Source organism: Melospiza melodia, chromosome 3 (assembly GCF_035770615.1).
Source record: "Melospiza melodia melodia isolate bMelMel2 chromosome 3, bMelMel2.pri, whole genome shotgun sequence".
NCBI classification, from domain to species: Eukaryota; Metazoa; Chordata; class Aves; order Passeriformes; family Passerellidae; genus Melospiza; species Melospiza melodia.
In genome coordinates, this window is record NC_086196.1 from 37,244,049 (window position 1) to 37,267,817 (window position 23,769).

General features: G+C 38.9%; 1 protein-coding gene across 1 annotated transcript in view; it reads right to left on the reverse strand.

Moving 5' to 3' along the window:
• Positions 1 to 11,940: 11,940 nt before the first annotated feature.
• The window catches only part of NOX3 (NADPH oxidase 3), a 39,271-nt gene continuing 27,442 nt past the window's right edge, over positions 11,941 to 23,769 (reverse strand). The window contains exons 11-13 of the mRNA XM_063153451.1: positions 17,957 to 18,103; positions 14,296 to 14,420; positions 11,941 to 12,067 (exon numbers count right to left, since the gene is read on the reverse strand). Coding sequence (XP_063009521.1) covers positions 11,941 to 12,067; positions 14,296 to 14,420; positions 17,957 to 18,103 — 399 coding nt within the window. The remainder of the gene's footprint in view (positions 12,068 to 14,295; positions 14,421 to 17,956; positions 18,104 to 23,769) is intronic.

A 23,769-nucleotide genomic window follows, 5' to 3' on the forward strand; every position in this document is an offset into this window, starting at 1 on the left:
GCTGATATAGAGGCTAGAAAGGCATTTAATGTAACTTTTATTTTTCAGGAACAATAGAGCTTGCCAATATCCATTCATTAACTCCAGGCTGTTTTTTTAAATTACTGTTCTCCATGTCTCTTGCATTTTATGAGTCCAAGTGGGTCAGAGTGGGTCAAATTTAGCTACTTCATTTTTTAGTACCCCTGTAGTAATCAGTACAAAATGCAGATATTACAAGCTAAAACAATCGGTACTTTTCAAATGTCTTAAATAAATGTATATTCTGCAACTGTTTCTTGGTTGTCTTTGATAACTACCTCACAAAGTGTTTTCTTACTCCTAGGCACTATATGAGTATATGAGTTAATTCATATAGTTAGAAAGGCACTCAGCCGACATGGTTATTATAAGCACATCTGACAGTGTCTTATCCTTAGCCAGTCATTTCCTCTTTCAGAGGAGGTTCACAAGCTTCCTCTTTGAGATCTACAATAGGCTTTCTCTGAGGAGTCATGTAGGTCCTCTGCCAAGACCCGTATTTGAATTGCTAAGGTTAGTTTGGACAGCACAACCTTGAATTTAACACATCTTCCTTGTTTTCCAGAATTGCTGTAGATTGTCATGGCCCCATTTCCCCACTAAACAAATGACATTTCCAGCTTCTACAGTGACCTTGGTATCTCAAATGAGACATGACAATTACTGACACTAGAGTGTTGTTTTTCATCAGAAAGTAAAAATCTTATTTTTGGTAAGTAGCTCAACACTGAATTACATCACCATTGAGAATACTGTGTAGGATGGAGGTTATTGGCAAAGGCTCCAGCCTGAGTGTAAATCAGATTTTTACTTTTCGTCCCTGTTTTTTTCTCTGCAGGTACAGTATTCCCTAGTGCTGCTTTATGTGGAATAACGAAAAGGCAAAAAATTGCATAAATGGCCCTGAGACTTGTAAAATTGCAAACAGGAAATACAGCAATGTCTTTATAGTATCACAGAATCATTTTGGTTGGAAGGAAGCTGTTGAGATAATCTAGATGTGTGTTTCAGTTTGTGTGCATTTCCTCTTGTCCCGTGACTAGGAACCACTGAGAAGAGTCTGGATCTCGTTTTCTTCATTTCCTCTCATCAGGTACTAAATTCACTGCTAAGGTGTCTCTGAGCCTTTTCTTCTCCAGGCTCTTTTGGCCTGTTCTCTCATGCTCCAGATCAATAATTATTTTAGTGGCCCAGTGCTGGATTTAGTCTGGTGAGTTTGTATCTGTCTCATTTTGGGTAGCACAGCCCTGGACCACCACTCCAGAAGTGTCTCACAGGTGCTGAGTAGAGGGGGATGGATCACCTCCCTCAACCTGCTCGGCCAAATGCTGCCCCAGAGGCTATTGCAATTGAATGGTCGTGTTTTAATTGAATCAAGGTCTGGTGTTTGGAAGTTCTGGTCACTTCATTCTATGCTATTCTCAGGACATCTGCCTTTTACTGGGGATCCTATAGGGAATAAGCTGGTATCTGGTTTGCTGGTCAACTGTAGAGTGAACTAAGCAATGTGAACTGAGCTCTTGGAATTTTGCCTGCCCCAAAACACACATGGTTTCCAACCTGAAGAGACTTCCAGCATACACCACTGTCCTCCATTCTGGACACAATTTGCATTGTTTTGAACTGGTAGGAGGAAGGTACATTTTCTTCTAGGCAGCTGCACAAGTGCACATAACTTGATTATTGATCCATAACAGACAGGCTCTAGGAAGACTTTCTCAAGTCTAAGCCTACGTGCAGCAGGGTGACAGCCCTTATCACCATCACCTTATCTGGCTTCAGTATCAGTGGCTCTTTGGCTACATGGTGGGATCCACAGCTGCATCCAATAAACCTACCTAGGGTCTGTTACTCAGCTTTTTGGGTTCCAACTTGTCTTATACCTGTGTATTTCCACTGTAGTTCTAAAAGCTATCAACCTTTGAGATGCAGCTACTGGTGATCAACATGAGGATCCATAGACATTAGTTTTTGACTGCTCACAGTGAAATTAAGGACCACTTCCTTCTACTAAGGTGGTCACCTCTCCTAAATCACTTTCATTGTCTACCATGATTCCCAGTGTGTATGGACAGAGAAAATTGATTCAGAAGGAGGGGCAGCTAGAAGTTCAAGAGGGGTTGACAAACTGAAGAGCTCAAGACCTTAGGCTTTTGACTCCTTTGGCTGTTTTGAAGCCCAACTCAAAATTCCTGTCAGTTTTCTACATGCTATGTAATTTTTCCAGAGCTAAAGACATTGCCAGAAACAAAACTTTCCTTTGTGTGATGACAGATAGAAAGCTATTTCAAAATCAATGATTCATCAGGGGAACACGTTTCTGAGTGAGCTGTACAAACTCCTGAGCTGCAGTGATGATGTTGTCCTGAATATGAGTCTGAAAAGAGTGTTCCCTGCTTAAATTACCAGTAGACATCTGCAATCACTTTTCTACAGCCAGGCGTGGCACCTCTATGCCCTGTGCTGTGCACAAAAACAACTCATTCACATCTGGGAAATTTATGGGCCTCAGAGATCACTCTAAAACATCTGTAAAGGAGCTGCTGCCATGTTAATACTCCCTCTCTTTGTGTGACATACCTGAAAAAGAATTATTACTAGGGCCTCCACCTACTTTACAGCCTCCTGCAGCTTATATTGCTCTACCACCCATTTTGCCACTGAGCAAGGCCTTGTTGTCCATGTTTGCTCCACTAAGGGACTGATCGTCATCTCTTCTGACTGTGACAGAAGATTTCTAAAGCCATGCTGGTTTGAATCTCTTAAGCTGGCTCAGTTTGCATATCACAACAAATAACACCAGGAAGAGGACAATAATCCCACAAGGCAGCCTGAGTAACACTTCCAGCTACTCCTGGTAGAAGGAAGAGCTATGCTTCAATGAACAGTGGTCTCTAGAAATGCTGTGCCCCCTCTTGCACTTCCTCTGCCTCTCCCTTTCCTTTGACATCTTCACAATTACAGTGTGCTGGTTCCCAGCACTGCAAAAGCCCTCATGCCTTTGACATGGCTTAGTATTGAAAATACTAATCTATATATGTCACATATTTATGTCACATGGATGCCTGCATTGCATTGAAAGTCAATGTGATTTAGCTCTTAACTCAATTCCTTTTGAAATGTTACCTTTGATGATCCCATGCATTTGATGAAAAATCCAGTTCTAAATATAATTTTGATGTAGTTGATAACCTAGACAACTAAATGTTATGATTTTCAGCAGCTGTAGTGTCATTTAGAGACATTAGCAGATGTGGGTTTTATAGCCATATTCATCTGATCATCTTCTCCCAGCCTAAACACACACTGAAATCTTACTCTTGTCTATTTCACAATGCAAAGTATCCAAACAAGAGCATTGAGGAATGCAAACGAAACATAAAGGCTTGTGAAATCACGGTCATGGACAATATCCCAAGTTAAAGTCATTTTGCTAAATGTGAAAATATCTTGCAAATACTGTAGATTCATAGTTATTATAAGAATGGTCTATGCTTTTTCCTGCTCCTAAGGTGAAGGGGTCTGCCTAGTCTAGCCTTGGTTTTTATTTTAATATTTTCATATTTAAATTCTTCTAGACATCTGCACACAAAAATCATTCTGCTTTAAAAAATGGCATAGTTCACACTGTCAGTGCTGTTGTTGGACTTTGATACTTGGATATTCAAGTCCTTTACTGAAGCAGCTACGTAAGACTGAGCTGACAAAAATACCTTTTCTAGATCCTCTAAGCAGGGATGTACAAGGAGTAACTCTGTGAAGATAATTAAAGGATGTTTTTTTCAGAAAGAGCTTTTGCAATATAAAGTCATTCTGTATTTAAATATCTTAGGTAATCTCTGGGTTTAGGGAGATTTTTACTTTAATTGTTCATTTTTTCCCTTTCCATATCACAGTTTAATCATGTGCTCCATCCTTTTAAAGTGACTGGGTGGAATTTTAAGTGGCAGCATACTAAAAAAGTAATTCAGCTGTGGAGCTGCTATAATTCTGATGGTTTGGGTTCAACCCTACATGCAAGCATTAATTAGCTTCAGTTCATGAAGCAGGCTTTCAATGACTGAATTTCTAGACTGATATTGTCTTTTAGAATAATTTTCATTCCTCATCTTAACAGTATGCTCCAGTGCTTTGTGGCAGCTAGTTGAGTTAACTTACTATATAAGGTATGAATGACATTCCCCCCCTCAAATTTATTTTATTAAAAGCAAATTTTGAAAATGCATAGATCCCTTTCTTCTGATGAGCCTTGAATCTTTGTATGCTACTTAACACCAATCAAAAGAAAAAGGATGAAGTCAGCATAATAAAATGCCTTCTGTTCTGTTCTTCCCATCACAACTGCAAGTGTTCATAAATGTTTTCTGATTAGTTCTGCAGAGGGTGAAGTGTTCTAAATCCTTCCTTCCCTAGTATCAATATAATAGAAAATACTAGAGAATAGAATGAGAAGGAATGAATTTACTCTTGTAAATAGTATTATTGCAGACACAGATTTAATATACCTTTAAGTTGGGCAATAACCAAAAACATTAGTCTGGGTGACTATGGAGCCAATAAGTGAAGTGATGAAGAGTCACCATGAAGACTTCATGTCTGGTTATGTTAGAATTTGTTTTAAGCTGTTGATAGAGGATTTTCATAAGAAATAACTGGATGCCCCTTTGCAATCTTAGAAAATTTTTGAAGTACAGGCAAGGTGACAGAAATCAGAAAGCAAACAAATGTGGTGTTGCCTCAAAATGGTCGTAGAGACAATGAGTGCATCCCAGGAAGCTGAAGCAGAATGTTGCTTATTTACCTAGCTTTATTATTTTTATTGTATATTCTTGACAGGAATTGTTTAAAGAAGAGGTTTAATAATTGAAAATTTTCTGATCTGCCCTAACTGAAAATGAAATCTTGGCTTTCCTGACAGTACAATGCTGTGCTGTCTGGTATTTAGCTGGACCCTCTTATGGGAGGCAACAAGCATTTTCCTGTGTTCTTTGCTCAGAGTAGGATCAGGCTTGAATCCAGCATCAAAATCTGTGTTCAGATATTTAATAATATTTCTTAGTAATAACCCCACACCTTGTTTCTTTTCTAATAAATATTTCTGTTTATTTGTTTTAGATCTCCTATTTTAACACAGAAATCATTCATTGTCTGCCAGAGGATCTACTTTTCTAGCGCATGTGTTATATCACAGATAGAATTCTAGTAGTAAGCAAGTGTGAATCATACTGGTCTGAGAATCAAAGCACCTGCCTTTCAAACCATGCTGCTCAAATAACAGTAGAACAGAAAATAATTCAAATCAGTTTTGTGTTCATTCAGAAAGCTCACAGATATTTTTAAGGGTCATGTCAAATATATGTAATACAGTCTATAGGAGAGGGAGATTGCTGTAACCGTTCAAGCTATGGTCTTTGTCCTGAAAGCCTATTTAGTCCTTGTCCTGACATTCTTTTGAGAGGTTGAGGCAAACCACTTGGCATTTCTGTGACTCAGTTCCTAAAACTGGAAGTAATACATTTTCCACCTAGCAATGACATTGTGAGAAAACGTACATTCAAAGCATTTTGAACTCCACTTAGACTTTATTCATGGCTATCTATATGTATAGCAATACAACAATCAGCATGTAACAAAGCAATGGCTACTTTATTATAAACAAGTCAGACGGTTTAGAATGGTTTTTTTCCTTTGAAGTTCAGTGTTCAATATTTGCAATATATCATTCAGCACCGGTATTGACTAACATCCAAATTCTACTGTCCTCCTTCTGGCGAAAACTCTGGTTAATTTTGTTGTCTGGACTCCAAATTTGATTCTGCAGAATGCTGAGCAGATACTGTTTCTTTTAGTTTTGCTAAAAGCATTTTCAGTTCAGCCCCTCCCAGCAGCAGACCATTTTTAAAGCATTTTCAGACTCCTTTATGAAAGCACAATGTTATAGAAGGATGATGGACTTGCTTAGATAGATGTTGGGTGGCCAGCATTTGTTATTATGCTTGATGTTTCTTACTATAGATACATCTTTGTAATGCCAAACACATAATAAGATAGTTGATGTGCATTCCTGTCAGAGAAATTGTACTTGGGCATATTTGTATTACACAAAGTCCAGTTCAGTCAAATCTATCTGTTCTCCCCATGATTTGTATTTGAAGTAACTTCAGTGTTGACCAGTATCACAGCATACATTTGTTTGTTTAGTCCTCAAAGCTTTGATATTAAATTCAAAGTTGTCCAACTGTGCCTCTTAACTATCTTCCTTTTGCCAGTGTGGTAAGGAATCTAAAAAAGAGTGATCTTAAATGGCTAACTCTGCATTGGTATGCATTCTGCATAGCCCTCTGAATTTTCTTAGCAGCACAAAATCTCAGAAAATTACATGGATATTTTACTAATATTTATGAGAAAATAGTGGGCATTCTTAAATTTAAACATTTTTATCTAAATGTAATTGCATGGTAATGTATAATTAATGTGTGTGATATGTTGCAGGTTGATTATGTGCCTGAGACCTTTGAATTTGTCTTTCATTTTTTTAACCTTTGTGAATTCCTAGAAACATGAGAACAAATACATTGTGCTTGTTACAGTAAGAGGGAATTGTGTGTGTGATATCTAAAGCAGATAGGTATCTGCAAATTTCCTGTGTGCATCCATGCTGCAACTACTGTGTGTTAGCTTCGGCTTGGGCACACATCCTTATCTTTGCTCACAAAGCCCCATTTAGTTCAGGTTTTTGACAGTAATGATTTCTGTGAAGGTTTTTGCAGCCTGAGACAGCAGCAGGAGGAAAAATGTAGCTTTTGTGCGAAGAACCTGTCTCAAGCAAGGGCACAGGAGGTTCAGCATTTAAGGCAGTGATACTGGGGAATGGTCTGCAGTACCCTGAAGACCAGGAATTTTGTCTCAGAGGACAGGCTCTTATTTGCCCTCTCTCCTCCTTATTTGCATATATCCACAGAATAAAATGTTCAGATCTGCATATTCATCATTTGGCCAAAATAAAAGAAGATAAAAGCTCTCTCCCCAAGCCCACTTTTTTTTTTTTTTTTTTTTTTTTTGCTTAATAAAAGCTGCAAGACCATTAGAAACTAGGCCTCTAATAAGAGTGTATAAGTGCAATCTTATCTGTGTACCTTAAGGCGAGCGTGATTGTAAGTTATTTTTCATATTCAGAATTACTGTACCAGAGAATTGGTCTCTAGACAAGTATCAAGACAGTCTGGTAGTGCAATAGCTGAATAATAGAGATCAGCCTTCAGGACCCAGCCTTGAGCCTGACATCAGTCCTCTGTGCATGAGCTTCAAAGGAAACCATATTTAGTCCTCTAGGATAGTAAAAAGATTGTTTGAAGTTAGTAAAGCACATGTGTAAGTATTGGCAGGCTCAGGGCTTTTATCCTCAATGAATACAAATGTCTTACCATGTTAGAAGTCATTATTGTTTAGAGATAATAGATGCAAATATTTGAAGCAGATAGCCTTTGAAAAAATATGCTGGTTTGAGTGGTTCGTTATACTATACAACTTTTGTTTCCTTCTGTGTATTCTGAAAGGATGCTAATATATCTTTTAACGAGTTTAAGCTTTTTTTGTCCTTTCTTGCTTTTGAAAAATAGTGTGTTTCCATGTCAACTAGCACATTTGTTCCCATATATTAAGACCCATTGTGTAATTGAGATTTTTTTTCACTGCAAGATATGACTTGTTGAAGGACAAGTAGACTCCTGTTAAATAGACCTATCTGGTTAGATTTTTAAAATGCAAATCATCAGCCCTCATTTGAACATATTCAGTAACATGTAAGTAGACATTCTTGAAAAATGTGGCTGCAGCTTTAATGAAATGGACACCCAGTTTTATTTTGCAGAAATGCAGAATTTCCCAGAAAGTTAAGTGATGATACAGGAGGAGTCAGAGCTGCTGCTGCAGAATAGAGGATGTGACTGAGGTGGGAGAGCCTCAACTGAGCCAGGTTACAGCACTAGGAAGGATTAGAACAGCCAGTCCTTGGTAGGGTGTCCTCCACCTTGTTTGTGGTCACCAAGGTGACTTCATGCATGGTATGTGATTGCCTGAGAAGTGTTAGGAGATGCAATGAGGTATTGCACCTTCCAGCCCATCACCTGCTATGCTGCTTTGACCCTCAAAGGTTTGCATTCTTCCTTACTTGGTTGACTATGCATGTTTCATTTGAGCTTTTTGTATTTATAGAGTGAGCTGGGTGGAAGCATTGTCAGTTATTTCTTTTTCTTTTCTCTGTTGCTGAAGAAATTCAGGTAATTTTCCATCAAGAAAAAAAAAAAACCACTGAAATTGTTAACCAGTTGAGATTATAAATCTACCATATAATTTAGTTTATTGCTTTTCTGAAGGCAACTAAGCTGCCTTTAAGGCAGTTCTTATAAAATCTCCTGCTAATCAGAAGCACTCAAACCTTTGAAAAGTTTGTCACTTTTTTGCAGTTAACAGTATTTCCACTAAGCCATTTGATTATACCTAAAAGCAGGAAAGAAGCAGGAGAGTTCTTGTAATAGTGTTGATATGGCACAGACATCCTATGATGGATTTTCTGTTAAGAGTGGCAGTTTCTCTTCAATATTTTAGTGTAAACTAAGGAACAAATTTACTAAAATAGTTTCTACTACATACAGCTTAGGAGAAGGGGGGGAAGGGGGAAAGCCAGAACATATAAGCCCATGTATTTCAATTTACGATTCCTAGTGAATAAACTTAAATTATCATAACAAAACTTCAATCATTATAATAGCAGTCTTTTTATTGTAAGAGCCAAAGTAATTAATCTGTATATTTATGATCCTTGTCTATGATTAGTTTTCTGTCACAGGATGTGGTGAGTCTGTGCTGTTATGACTATATTTTATTTAATAATATTTTCCTACACAGTGCTGAACACTTCCTGCTGAAGCAGCTGAATGGACAAATCCATGAAGATATCTTTCATTTTCCCTGACAGTGAATGATTTTTCCATATATAAACATAATAATAGAGTCGTTACATATGCACTCACATTATCATAGCTGCTGTGTGCTCAGTGTTATTCAAAACAAGGCAGGAAGCCAAATTTTCCTAGTTTCCATTTTGATTCAAATTGTATTTGTAATAAAGGGATTTTCATTCAACCTAAATGCAGTTTCATCCTCGTCCAACAAACCTCCCCACTTTTTTAAAAATTATTATTATTTTTCCTTTATTCTAGGTCACTCAGTCTTGATGCAAGAGAAATTCTCCTCTGGTGGTGATAACAGCAGTGCTACTCAATGAACTATAACAAGGGCTCTAAATGCATCTCCTGTAGCATACCACAGTGATTTGCGAAAGTGGGAATAAATCAAAGCAGTGAAGAGATGCCATGTTGAGCCAGAAGCTAAATGTTACATCTTGTTGCATGAGGCTGGGGGGAGAACAGATCCTGTTTTTCTGGCAGCACAATATCTTTGTGCTTGTTACCTCCGATCCAACCCCATTAAGACAATCATTCAGAATCTGCAGGAAATTGTCACCTCTTTCTTTCATGCAATGGCAGCTGTTATTGGTGCCTACACACATTTCTCATTTCCTTCAAGATTTTCAACACACATTAAAAAAAAAAAGCTTAATTTATATTAGAAAATGTGTCAGCTTACCCTGAGGCTCAGCATGGGCACCAGGGGAAAAAATAAAAGATAAATGCCTCTAGGTGAACTGGCAGAGGCTCTAATTCTCTCCTCACTCTACTGCTAACACAGTATGCTCTGCATTAATCATTTCACATAGGCAGGCATTTAAAAAAACTTCAACTATTTTAAAACAAAGATGCGTTGCCCTAAACTTAACAATAATAATACAACTGTATATTGTGGAACAATTTCAGTTCACACACACCATATCCCCTAGTAGAAGACATATAAAACAAATTATCTGTCATAATTTTCATTGTTCTGTTTCTTTTGTCTATACAGTTATGTCCCCTCTAGTGGGCAATTTTTGCCTGTGGGTAAGGATACATATGTAATGTTGTCATCTGTTTGTCATTCAAATGCTGACATACACAGGATGTTTCCCATCTCCCATTTTTATCATGTGGCTGGATAAATGCATTATGTGGTCCTAGTGAACTGTTACACCTCAGTCCAACTCAAATATAGAGTGGTTTTACTCTCTGTGCTGAGATAGAGGGAAATATTTTTCTCCCTTTTGTATCTTATGGAATGTTGTGTGATGGGAAGGGAGTGGACAACAATCAAATGAGGAGGTGGTGGACTGGAGCAACAAATAAAGTATACAGGACGATGTGAACGGGAGAGATGTCACAACCAAAAAAAAAACGGGCAGAAGGGGTCTACTCCTAGGTATCCACACAAACTAGAAAGTGTCTACGGAAAAGCAGGGTGAGGAAAGATCTAACACCTCTTTTTGAAAACTCACATGACTGGATGCCTTTCTAAAGTGCATGTACACTAATACACGTGGCATGGAGAGGACACAGGAGGAATTCAATGCCTAGAAGTTTCCCATGCAGTGTGGTCCTGTGAGAGGACCTGAGAGAAGAGGGGTCCAGGGGAACTGGAGGATTTTCAAGAATCACCTTCTGCAGGTTCAAATATGATCCCTCTTGCTGTGGACTAAGCCAAAGGTGGTGGGAGATCCATATGGTTGAACAATTCCCTCCTGACAGAACTGAAGCACAAAAGGAGGCATACAAGAGGTGGAAGCAAGGGCAGATGATGCAGGGAATATAGAGACAATGAGTGTGCAGGGATGGGGTCAGCAAAGCCCATTGGGAGTTAAATCTGGTGAGGGAAGAGGAGTTGCTGTGCGTGCATCAGTAGCCAAAGGAAGGCCAGGAAAATGTTGCTTTGCTGCTGATTGGGGTGGGGAACTTGGCAACCAAGGCCATGGAGAAAGGTAGAGGTACTCAATTCCTGTTTTGCTTCAGTCCTTACAGATAAGGTTGACATTCAGAGATCCCTGGCCTCTCAGGCAAATGGGAAGATCTGAAAAAATTCATGCTTATCCTCAGTAAAGGAGAAACAGGGTAGGGATATTTTAAGCAAGTCCATGGAAGCTGATGGCCTGCATCCACAAGTGCTGAGGGAACCTGCCATTCTTTATTTTTGAATAGTCATGCTGATGGGAGAAGGTTCCTGAGCAATGGAAGAATGCTGATGTCACTCTTCTCTTCACAGAATCAACTCTGAGCAAGAGGTTTGGAGTAGAAGCCAGGGGTGCCTTCCCACTCAGTCATTCTGTCATGAAGCTTTTTCCCACAGTTTCAGCTGCATGTCTCATGGGATCCATTTGCTGAGTGGAAAATATTTCCGTAGTTCCCTTAGCCTATTAAGCCTAAGTACATATTAGTCCATGGGATACACAGACTCCATTCCTATGGAAATGGCAGGTTTAAATGGTGCATAGCTTGGTAGGGCAATACAAATTTGCTCCTTTGTAATTTGACAGGGTGTATAGAAATACTGTTGCTGTGGTACAAAATGTAATGTGGATATGGATGTGTGTGCAGTGGGAGTGTAAAATCAGAAAACCAGGAAGGAAATGCTTTCAATGGGCATGATTTAAACAGCAGGGATGTATTGCCTGCAATCTACACAACAGCAAAGTACAGCTCTGAGTATCCATTTTACTCATGCCTTTTTCTTCAAAGGTTATGGTTTGTGTGTGTTTTCACACAGGTGTAGAGGGATTCACAGGATCATTAAGTAAGCAATGAAAAGGCTAAGGAAGGGGTCCAAATCTTTAGCTGCCATAGATGGCATTTTTCTACTGAAGTCAATACACCTATTTCAATTTGCAACTCTTAATATCCGGCCTGGATGCTGCAGAATGAGTAGAGGATAGGAGAAGATGGGAAAAAAAATACAGAGTCTGGTAATATCTATTATACAGCTAAGAAGTACAGCCTAGAAACTTTCTTTGTTATAGTGAAACTGAACTCCTCTTGGATCAGCTGACGAATATGAGTTGCATGTCTTCTGCAGGATCTTAGAGAGAGCCTTGGGTCCACAGAAGAACACACCAATGCTGTTGCTGGAATCACAATAACAACAACAACAAACGTGAGAGTAGCAGGGGAAATGGATACAACTGTGCTTTTTGGCTGCCTTCAGCTTTGCATCTTTTCAAATGGCTTCTTGAGAAATACGTTTGAAAAATCTTGCGTTACCGTATACTTTGTGTTATGTACTGTATAATTAGTGTTGCTACGTTAGAGTATAATAATTTTAATACTTTCATGTTTATTATGTCTCATTACATTATTTATTAGATTGCTATATTAGAGGTCACAAAATGTTTTAAATGGTAACTGTTTGGTTTTGATCTTCATAGCTTTTTCAGAGAGGCAAACATACTGCTTGCACTGAAAATTTTAAGTGCTTTTTCTCCAGCTGAGTTAATTTTTTCCTAAAAAATTATACAAAATGCTCAGTTACTTCTGAGTTTTCTTCCCCTGTCTGTCCCACCACCCCAGCCCCCATGCCACCTAGTCTAACACTTTTCTGCCCACAGACAATTTTTAAATTGATGATTTAATAACAACATTTGTAAATAGGTACTTCTTATAAAACAAGGACGTGACAAATGTAACAAACAATTGCATTCATACGTGCACGAGCACGTAGGGAGCTGGTAACCTGGCAGCCTCCTAGAAACTGCTGCCTATAAGCACACTACACATATTGCTTTAAAACATGTATGCAGACACAGATTCACAAATGTGCTGTGCTGCTGGGGAAAGATCATTCTGCAGAAATGCAGAGGAAGTGACAAGTGATAGAATGAGTTTAAAAAGGTTTGTTCCTGCAAAGGAGGGGCTGTGGATATGATTCTGGAGCCCAAGCTGTAGCCCCCAGAAGTCATGCCCAAATTGTTCTGCTGCTCAGTTGCACCAGGTTTAACCTGAAGTGGTGCATTCCTGCTAATCTGCTAAAAGACGCTGCTGCAGCCAGGGGGAACTCTGTCAACCTAGGCACAGGGACTCCAAATTTATTCAGATCCTCAAAGCTGATTGTTTCATCACACAGTAGAAACTCTTCTGTTTGACTCTTGAATCTTCTGTAACTCAGAGCAAGGAAAATCAGGGTATTCTTTTCTCATAAGGAATCCTTATTTCATGCAAGGTTTTCTTTAAAAGGTTCAACATTGACCGTAAACATGGACATATAGGCTCACAAAAAAAATTTGATTTTCCTGTCAGTTTAGGACTGGCTTTCTATGGAACTACCTCAAGATCCAGTAGGGAAAGCTAATGCCCATATCCCCCTGAGCAGCAGAAAAATATTTTTATCTCATCTGTACTTACAGCTGCAGAAGTAAGTAATGTTAAAAAGTAATGTTTCAACTATAACTTTTAAAGCTCTGTTTATATAGTAGAATCCCTATGAAAGGTCTTTCAAAAGTCATATTTTCTATTCTTGGCCTTTTTATGCTTTTAATCTTTCATATTTCCTGATTGTATTTATTTTGACCTCCATCAACTGAATTCTCTATTACTGTTATTTTTGCAATTTTATGGTATTCTTGTAGCTTACTGTATTCTCTTTGATCTCCTCCCTTTCAGCTTTTTCTTGGGTCTTTTTCATCTTTTAAAAGAAGTTTTCTGCTTTTTCTTTTCGTATCTCTGTCTTCCAAGTGCAAGCCTTTATTTTACATTAGCAGGTAAATGTTTGGAAATCACAAAGTCACAAAGATTCTGGAATTTTCTACTGCTGAACACAAAATATTTCAAATTCTTGCTTCAAAGGCTTTCAGGAACAAAGAAGCTTTTCTCAGACCACTAGCAAATCCACCAAGTTCAAATGAACTGTCTTTGCCAGCAGAGATGAACTAATAACAGAACAGCATAGTCTTGCAAGAGCGGCCAAATATGTTAGGGGAACGAACATATCCTTGACATCATAAGAAAAAAAATCACAGTTTATCTCTTTAATAACCATCTTCAAGGGAAATTAATGCTACTTTGTCCTTTGTGCAGAACAGTAATTGGATTGTGTGTTTCAATTATATCTGGACAAAGGCCAGGATATTGAAATACTTCTAAATATTAGATTTTCTTGTCCAAAAATTAGATTTTATTGGCATTCTCTTTCCGAGATTTCTTCATTAAAATCTTCATTAAGCATAAATCTTCTTTCCACACAGCAAAAAAGAAGAAATTGTTTTAAAAGGGTCATTTAGAAAGGTTTGCTCTCCCCTCCTCCCACTGTTTATGCTGAGAGAAGAGTTACCTAACAAGGTTAGAAACCAGCCTGCCTTACCTAGGATGGTTTTCAGCTAGTTTCTTGAACTCATTGTCCCAGTTTGGCCTTCCATACCAGGTTTTCTGTCTCAAACCAGTAATTACATCCATCTTGTCATCACAATGTAGGGCTATGTGAGTAGCCTAGAGGCAAATTTACAAGATAATAATATTAGAGTAAAAAAACTGTATTCCAAGTGAGACGCAACAGCAATAATGCTGGGAAAGATGGAATGATGGAAAGGACACTCTGCAATTATCAAATGAGGAGAGGAGAGGAGAGGAGAGGAGAGGAGAGGAGAGGAGAGGAGAGGAGAGGAGAGGAGAGGAGAGGAGAGGAGAGGAGAGGAGAGGAGAGGAGAGGAGAGGAGAGGAGAGGAGAGGAGAGGAGAGGAGAGGAGAGGAGAGGAGAGGAGAGGAGAGGAGAGGAGAGGAGAGGAGAGGAGAGGAGAGGAGAGGAGAGGAGAGGAGAGGAGAGGAGAGGAGAGGAGAGGAGAGGAGAGGAGAGGGAGAGGGAGAGGAGAGGGAGAGGGAGAGGGAGAGGGAGAGGGAGAGGGAGAGGGGAGGGGAGGGAGAGGGAGAGGGGAGGGAGAGGGAGAGGGAGAAGGAGAGGGAGAGGGAGAGGGGAGGGAGAGGGAGAGGGGGAGATGAGTATTTGAAAGTTCACAATATTACTAGAATTGTGAAAAGCCTTTCCAAAACACCTAAGAGCCAAGTCCAGAGCATTCTGGTGCTGATGGAAAACCCAGTGGATATACCAGCTCAGCAGGGGTAAAAACAGGGGTCCAGTGGAGGACCACAAAGATGATGAGGGGTCTGGAGCACCTCTCTTATGAGAAGAACTGGGCCTGTTTAGTCAGGAGAAGACTGAGAGGGGATCTCATTAATTCATGTAAATCTTTCAAAGACAGCTGTCAGGAGGATGGTGCCAGACTATCTTCAGTGGTGTCCAGTGGCAGGATGAGGCTCAATGGCCATAAACTCAAACACAAGACGTTTCATCTCAACATGACGAAGAACTTCTTTATCCTGAGGGCAGCAGAGCACTGTAAAAGGCTGCCCAGGGAGGTTGTGGAGTCTCTTTCTGGAGACATTCAAAGCCCATCTAGGCAAGTCCCTGTGTAACCTGCTCTAGGTGACCCTGCCTTGGCAGGGGAGGTTGGACTGGAGGCTCTCCAGAGGTCTCTTCCATCCCTAACAATTCTGTGGCTCTGTGTACAACCCTCAATGTTTTGAATTTTCTCCTCAGGTAGAGGTAGGTACAGAAAGCAGATCACCTCAGGTGAAGCACTGAACCAAGTGAGTTTCTCAGCTCCCAAGTGTCAGAAAAAATCCTTATTTTCATGGGCATTTACTGTCCTTCACCTTCTATACTGCTGTGCTGTCTGGGTACTTCCCAGGTGCATTTAAAAAACAAAAACCACTGTCACTCCTAACTGTACTGCTCTTGTGTAGGAGCAATAGGCTTATTTCCACTACAGACTATCATCATTGCTGCCACTATCAAGAAATTAACAGAGGAAAGTAAGTTAATAATGGAGTTTGCATTCAGTCCAGGCCCTAGCATGGACTAAGTTTCATAATCATCTTTTGCAGAAGTGGTTGCTGAAATTTAGATCCATTTTGTAGGAATACTATATATTTCTTCTTCTAATGATCTTCCATGTTCCTTACCAACACAATTATTCTTGTCAAGCAAAGTTGTTACAAGAGATTGTGTTTCTAAAAGCTTCTTCTTATTAGTTTGAGCCACTGTCATGAAGGATTTGGAATAGTCTAAGAAAGACCTTAAAGTGTTTGGTAAGAGGGGGAGGTAGAAAACTGCAGAATTTTTGAATTGTTTGCAGCAAAATTGTCCCATTGATAAGATGGGGTGTTCTCATTAAGTGGAAGTTTCCCAGGATTTTTGATATTAGCCTTTGCAATAGCTCAGAGTGCTAAGGTTGCTGAGGAGTCCCAGGGGTATTACAGGGACTTGTCCGAGCAGAGGCAGACCTTGTCAAGCCTCATCTGCTTGACCATCTGTTGCCAACATGGAATCTGCAAAGAGCTCAAAGCATTGAACAAACATGCCTGAGGAGTAGACACGTGTCAGAAAAGGAGGGTGTACTAGAAGGTTTAAAATGCCCTTCTTCCTCCTTGATTTCAACTTCACTTGACCACTGGTCATCTATATGGTGAGACAGGGAGAGAACCCTGAGAACGTTGTTTTGTTTTTTGCCAGGGGAGAACTAACATATCATTCAAATATTACTGGTGCAGAAGCTCAAATTTTGAGGAGTGATGAACAGTAATTTACTAAAAATAAAGTCCTATAAGATTAGGGAGCTTTGTGTGTATCTGAAGAAGATGATGTTACTGAGCACAGTGCCCAGGTCAGAGTGGGAGAAATAGCCACTGAAGAACCTTCCTCTGACAGGAACTGAGAGAGATTGTGGGGTTGAAGAGAGGAAGAAGTCCCTTCAGAAAAGTGCAGGGCACACAAGTGAAGACAGACAGACACCCACTATTGTTAAGAACCATTGTCACCCTACCTGACTTCTGGCCTGATATTTGCCCAAGAGGGAAGTGAGGTGATAGTTGAAAGATGAGGGCAGCTTTGTGGTTTTTAGGTTCCCCAATAACTTCTTTAAGAGCAGGTTTTAGGTAACACCCTATGATATTGCGAATGCAGAGCAGTAGTTTCTATAACTGCCATATACTTCACAATGGGAGTGGATTTTTCTGAATACAGCTTTATGCACATACCTCATTACTTGACAGAAACTCTAAGGAAAGCAAAAAGAAACAATGGGGGTTTTGTATCAGCAGAGGCAGAAAAGGAAAAGCTCTATGAAATCTGTATTTTTTTCATCTCTACTAGGCAGTCCTTCATTCAACAGAGACAGCAGGAAATAAAACAGTAGAGCAAAGACTTCCCTGTTAGAGTTTTTCTGGCAGGTGCCTGACTTATCACTGCATGATCTGAGTGATCCATTAAAAAGGGAAGAGAGAGAGAGAGAGAAAGAAAATCAACACTTTTGTGTTTAGCTAAAGACTAAAGAGGTTGAATAATATTGACCCAGTCTAAGAATTAAGTGCCTGAGGTGGTATGATCCAATGAAATTATGAGATGGCAAATTTAAAGTCAATCGGAGAAAATGTCTTTTCAAACAACATGAATTAGACCATGGAGTTGGTTGCCAAAATTTTCAAAGTGTAGTACTTTACAAAAATGCACTGGATACATGTATATGTATATGTATTTATGCATATATATATATATAGGGATTACTACAACAGAAGTTGTATTAAATAATAAGAGTAAATGAAACCTACACTTTTTAGACATTTGTCAATATTTCAGCACAAAAATGACAGAATCTAATGAAAGACTGTTCCTAAGACATAGACAAAATATCCCTTGATGAGCTCCTGAAAGCTCTCTGCGCTTTTCTGTGAGACTCCTGGTAACCATCTTTACCCAAGACAAGATGCAGGATTGGAAGAATCCCTGGCTTGATTTCTCCATTCCTGTTTTCCTAAATGTGAGATGTAAACAGACGTCTTAGGATCTTCATATTTACAGTTATTTTTCTCTCTGCTTCATCCATCATTTATTCAGCTGTTCTTGTTCCATATGTTACCATACTGGAAAAGCAAGGTACATTAACTCTGACTTGTAACAGTTTCATTATTACCTGACTTTCATCCCAGCCAGTAAGAAATATGTGATAGCTTAGAAAATCATTTTTCCATTTTTCAGCCATTTTTGTTTCCAAATGGAAAAGAAGATCAGCAAACCACTCAAATGCTGATGGGTCTCGACAAATCCAGTAAAAATAAACCTGTCAAATAAAGTTAAGAGATTTAACAAGAAGCAAACTTTCAACAAAACTTCCTAATTACTTGCTCAGCTCATTAACCATATAGTGTGTGGATCTTCACCACAGTAAATTTATAGTAAACATAATTGAACATCATTTTGACATTTTAAAATTTTGATTGTCATCTTAAACAATGAGTGAATTAATGAATATTAATGTGCTAGTTAAAGTAGGCAATGGGCAAGTTTCCCATAAAGCCCTGCCAGTGCATCTCTGCTTTGACGTGTAATACCTAGCCCTTCATTTCTTGCAAATAATTTGATGATTATTTGAAATTTTGGATTTATTTAGTTTTAGTTTTATTCAGCATTGAAGCAAGGAATTCCTTGTTTCTCAAGACCTTATGTCATAGGCTAACTCTTGATGTTGCCAAAAGGTATTTGAGTTTTCAAGTCATATGCCCTGTATAACACAGGTGAGAAATAGTCCCTATTCCTTTTTTAAAAATGTATTTCATGTTTAATTTGGAGCATCTAGTTCCTAGGGAAACCTGAAACTGAATTTATAGTTGCCAAAGGGGTAAAATGAACTACTATTCCATGATTTGTTTTCTATTGTTTGAAACCCTCCTCTCTATCAAAAACTGACACAATTTATCTCATCTAGATTTCACTAGTTTCACTTTTCATCTTTTTTGTTTATTATCTGTTGGGTTGGAGAGCCTGTTATCAAAGTTTTGTTCTACAAGTAGAAATTAGAGATCAAGTAATCCTATAATTGTGTCTATAGCAAACTAAATGTTTCTGCCGCTGAGAGGCATCCTTTAATCATTGCTATGACTTCTTTTTCCTGCTCTATTGCAGTAAATCAAAAACATAGCAGAGTTTGCTGTTTTTTTGATTTTTTTTTTAAGAAAGAAGCTAATTTATTAATATCTTGGCATAAGGTAATGCTTGCATAGGAAAAAAATACCCTTTCAAATAAGACTGTTAGTCATTGTCCATATGATGATGAGTTTCTATTTTAAGAGTCCTTCCTCTGGCATCTTCAGCTGGAACAGTAGGAGCCCACAAGAACTTTTTCTGCCCAGTTTTTATAGCCAGCTGGCCCAGGGATCATTGTGACCACTCCTGCAAGTGCATGATCTATTGTGATCGGTTGTCTTAACTGCGTATAAAGCACCTTCTAACTAATTAGCTATTTCTAGAAGGCTGTTCTATATGACCACTTCTGCAGGATTGGTTTCTGATGACCATGTGCAAATGTCTTGTCTGTGTACAAGTTAATAAAATTTGCAGTAGGAACTGCCTCAGCACTGATGAAATTCCCTTGTCAGCATCTTATCAGTGCACTGAAACTCAGTCACTCTTAGGTCCATCAGGAATGACCTTAGGGAGTCTTCAGCACCATCATGATTTCCCAGTTGGAAATCTCCTCTCACAATGTGTGCTGTGTGGAGGACTGGGACCAGTCCATCCCCTGGTTTCAGCTCAGTGCCTTGTATGAAGCCATTACAGATATGGAGACAACTCAGCTGTGACTTCCTGTCCTACCCAGAGGATGAATGCCTGAAAGTCCCAGGCTGTCTGTCCGGGCACTACCCTGATGGCAGTCTGAAGCATAGTTACAAGATAAGTGTGATTGCAATTCTTATTACTCAGATTCTGCAGCTCTTGCCGCACACTCTAGCGTTATTTTGACCAGATGGTGCCAAACCTCAAATGGGCCTCTGCAGGCTGGGTATTTTCAAAATTTATCCAAAGAAGAAATTCACAAACATGGAGGAAGTCTAAAACTATGCCGTTTCAGATGTGAAAGGAACAGCAGGAAGGACAATGTAGAAGTTTATAAAACCTGAATGATTGGAACTTATTTAACTATGACTGTAATTTTCATTTTGTTGAAAAATCCTTTAGCTTTCTCCAACTCATCTCCTTCTCTGCTCACCAGCACCTCTGTCTTTTATTGTACTGCAATATCAAAGGTGATCTGGAAGGCATGTTTCCAAGGCAATCATTAACTCATTTCCACAGAATCAATGGGGTAAAAATGCGTATTGGACACTTCTGAAATGAAAAATCAGAGAAAGAAAACAGAAAGCTATAAAGAGATTTCCCAAAGATTTAATATATTAGGTTGTCAGACTTCTGGTAAGGCGGTGGGAGAAAAATGTGGTAATACCATGCTTCAGTGGAGATTTGGTGAAAGACACTAACAGTAATTTGAGATGTTTCCTAGATCTGAGTGTACTGTAAGAGACCATCTGTGGTTTATGTAAGAAATATAAATGATGTATGATCCCAGAAACAGAGATAAGGCATTCAGGGTTAAGTAGGGTATTTTTACAGCCCAGGAATAAGACTGTCTGTGGAACTTTAGTACTAACCATCTTGGCTGTTTGCTTTTTCCCCTTCTGTTTCAATATTTTGCCTTAAATATGACCTCATTGCTTTATGGAGGGGGGGTTGCTGCTGATTTACCCTGGCATAGGCTATGAGGAAAAAGCAAGGCCACTGATGTTCTAGAATTTCAAATTTGTGGCCAACAACAGCATTATTTTAAATTACCAAAACTAGGTAAGCTTTATAGCCTTAACCTGTATGTAGCTTTTTTGTGTCTGAGTCCTAAAGTTGTTCTATATACTCAGCACCTCGAAAATCAGCCCACTGAGTGCTGTCAGTCTGTATCACACCATAGCTGTTGATTTGTAGTGAGAAATTTCTTCCCCCAGACTCTACTTGATCATCTTATTTCTCAAGTTTTTTCAGCAGTGCATTTGATGGAAATGTATATTTAGTACACGTGTGTGGAGAGGAGGTATGTGTTTCTAAATGAGAAAAGAAATGTTCATGGGGTAGCAACTGGGAGCATGTGGGCAGGACTGGGAGATAAGCGCATTCAGCGAAGGAGGAAGGCAAGCTAGCCAATGAGTTGAGACAATACAGTCTTCAAACTGGGGAGCTGGTTTCCAGAACATCAGACTATGCCTCTTGAAGGAATGCTTTTAGCCCTTTGCAGGCCTGGCTGTCACAGGAACAGCCAGTCCCACTGGTTGGAACAAGCCACCTCTGGCACATTCCTCTAAGGAGAGAATGCAACTTTCTGAAGCTGCAAAAATTCCTTAAGCTCATCCCACGACACCCATTGTGTTGCCTCTGATTTTCACATTAAGTGGTGGCAGGCATTTGGTGATGCAGAAATACTGTTATTGTTAGAAGAAGTATTTTTGGCTGTGATTATAATCTTAGAAAGAAAAGAGATAGTGAAGAAGTATGGCCTATGGGTAAAAGGAATTAGTTTCCCTTAGATCAAAGAGGACTTATAGTCTAATATGCTAAAATAAATGGTGTTTACAAAGAAGTCTTCCTTTCTTTACACTGGCTGCCCATAGCATAGCACAACATATTACATATATAATTAAAATACAATAAATGCACCAAAAAATTAATCCTTATTAAAACAGTAGAATAAAGTAGCTCCAGTGCATTTATATAATTAAATATTATTCTGAATCTTGTTTTTCTCTTGTAAGCCTCATGCTATTAACTGACTCCAATTTAGGACCCTTAAAAATCTGGTTTAGATTTATGTTTCATTAGTCTCCACCCACCCTACTGCCATCAATTGCATTTATCAGCTTGATGGCTTGCCCAAGTAAACTGTCTTAAATTTTCCAAGTGCTCTTTTTGCAAATTGAGTTAGATGCAGTATTGCTATTAATCAGATCAAAGCAGGGGTTTGAATAGTTGCTTATTTCTGCAATGCTCTTGCAATTCATGGATATTTATCCTTCAGTTTTCCACATCCTGTATTTTGTACAATGGACAAGAGCAAGAGCTGTGTTACCTCTTTGCTCTAAGGTGAAAGAACATTCTTTGTAAATCAGCTTCCATCAAGAGGATAGTCATTAGTAATTATCTGTTGGCGAGCATTCATCTGTTTCTCCCTGCTCCCTGAGGGCAGAGTTGGAGCTGCAGCTCTGGGCAAAGCCAGCTTTTCACTTAAGGGGTGTCAGAGAAGGACATCCCTCTTCCCTGTCCCTTGCTGCTCTCTCCTAGGCATGAATACCCCTGCAAAAACCTCCTGCACCTGCAAGTGGACACCTCCCTGCAAGACTCCAGTCCTTCATGCTCTTGGGTATACTGCATTACCTGTGGGCTGCAGCATACAAAAACAAACAAACAAACAAAACAACAACAAAAGAAATCTCAGAGGTCATGTAGGAGGGGGGGTTTAGCAGCCTACAGGAAGCACTGACTTAGGGTGGCAGCAAACAGCCTTTCCCATAAATGCATAACAAGGTTCAAAATCATATCCCTAAATTTGAGGCAAAAAGCTTAAATTGCTATCAAAAAAGATCAGAAAGGTGGTTACATTTGACAGAAGAAGGAGCCTAGGTTTTTAGGCCTTTGAGACAAGATTTTTGTGCAGGACTGGAGACTGGGGCAGATATTTACCTCAGGTGTGGAAGTCGGTCCCAAAGCAAATGGAAGAGGCTGATTGTGTTTTCCTCTCAGTAGGTAGCTGAACTGCCACAACATGCTATGGTTGTTTAAGGTATACATGGATTCAAAAAACAATTAGACTACTGCATGGAAGAAAAAGCCACAAAGGGATATTAAAGACAGAAGCACAGCTCTTGTATCAAGGAGTTACTGAGCTACAAGTCACTCAATGGTGAGGAAGTGTCCTGTAAAACTTCATGAACACCTATAGAAAAGTATACAGACCAGAAAAATCAGATGGTGATTGCCATCTGATTTTTCTGGTCTGTATACTTTTCTCTAGGTGTTCATGAAGAGCCACCATTGGAGACAGGACATGGGGCTAGATGGATATTTGGTGTTACTAAATAGGATCTTTCTTATGTCTTTTGTAGGGAAGAGAAAGTGGATGTTTGGTAACACTAGAATCTGGTGGATCAGTAAAATTTTATCAATTTCAGTAGCAATTGATCTGAAAAATGAGACCACTAGTGTGAAAAAAATAAATTGTATTATGCATAACTAGAGCCAGTAGAAACTTTCCAGCCATGCCTGGTAGTACATACAAAAAATTATGGGGAAATGAGGGCTCTAAGGCTATTTAATTGTGAAGAATCAATTAGATAAATGTATACTCCTTTTGATTTGTTGGGTTTTTTAAATTATACAGCTGCAGACATTATGGAAACTATGAGTATTTATATCTCAACCATATGTGGGCAACACTAAGAAATATTAGTTCAATAACCGTAATGATAGCTGTACTCAAATCAAAACGAAGTTGTTAAAAAAAAGAAAAACCTCTTATTTATTTCCTTAATAGACATTTCTATGGTACTCATCATGGCAAAAAGAAAGTGCTGAATACTTTGAGGAAGATTAAATTATTTGTAATTATACTACAAGTGGAAGCTTTTAACCAATGGAAAAAAAAAAAAAAAAAGTGGAGCTACCCTGAGATTAATTGCTCTCACTGCTAAATTTTTTTAAGTAATGCTGTGAACTTCTCCATGACCTTTCATCCACACTTTCAAAATATTTTACAAGCACTGATGAAATTTAGCCTCATAACACCTGTGAAAAATAAACATTGCTATTCCCACTGCACCAGTAATGAAGCCAAGATATAAAGAAAAGTAGAAATCCTGATAATTTTGTATTTCACAAGAATTCAGAAAAACCAAACTCTATAGTAGAAAACCA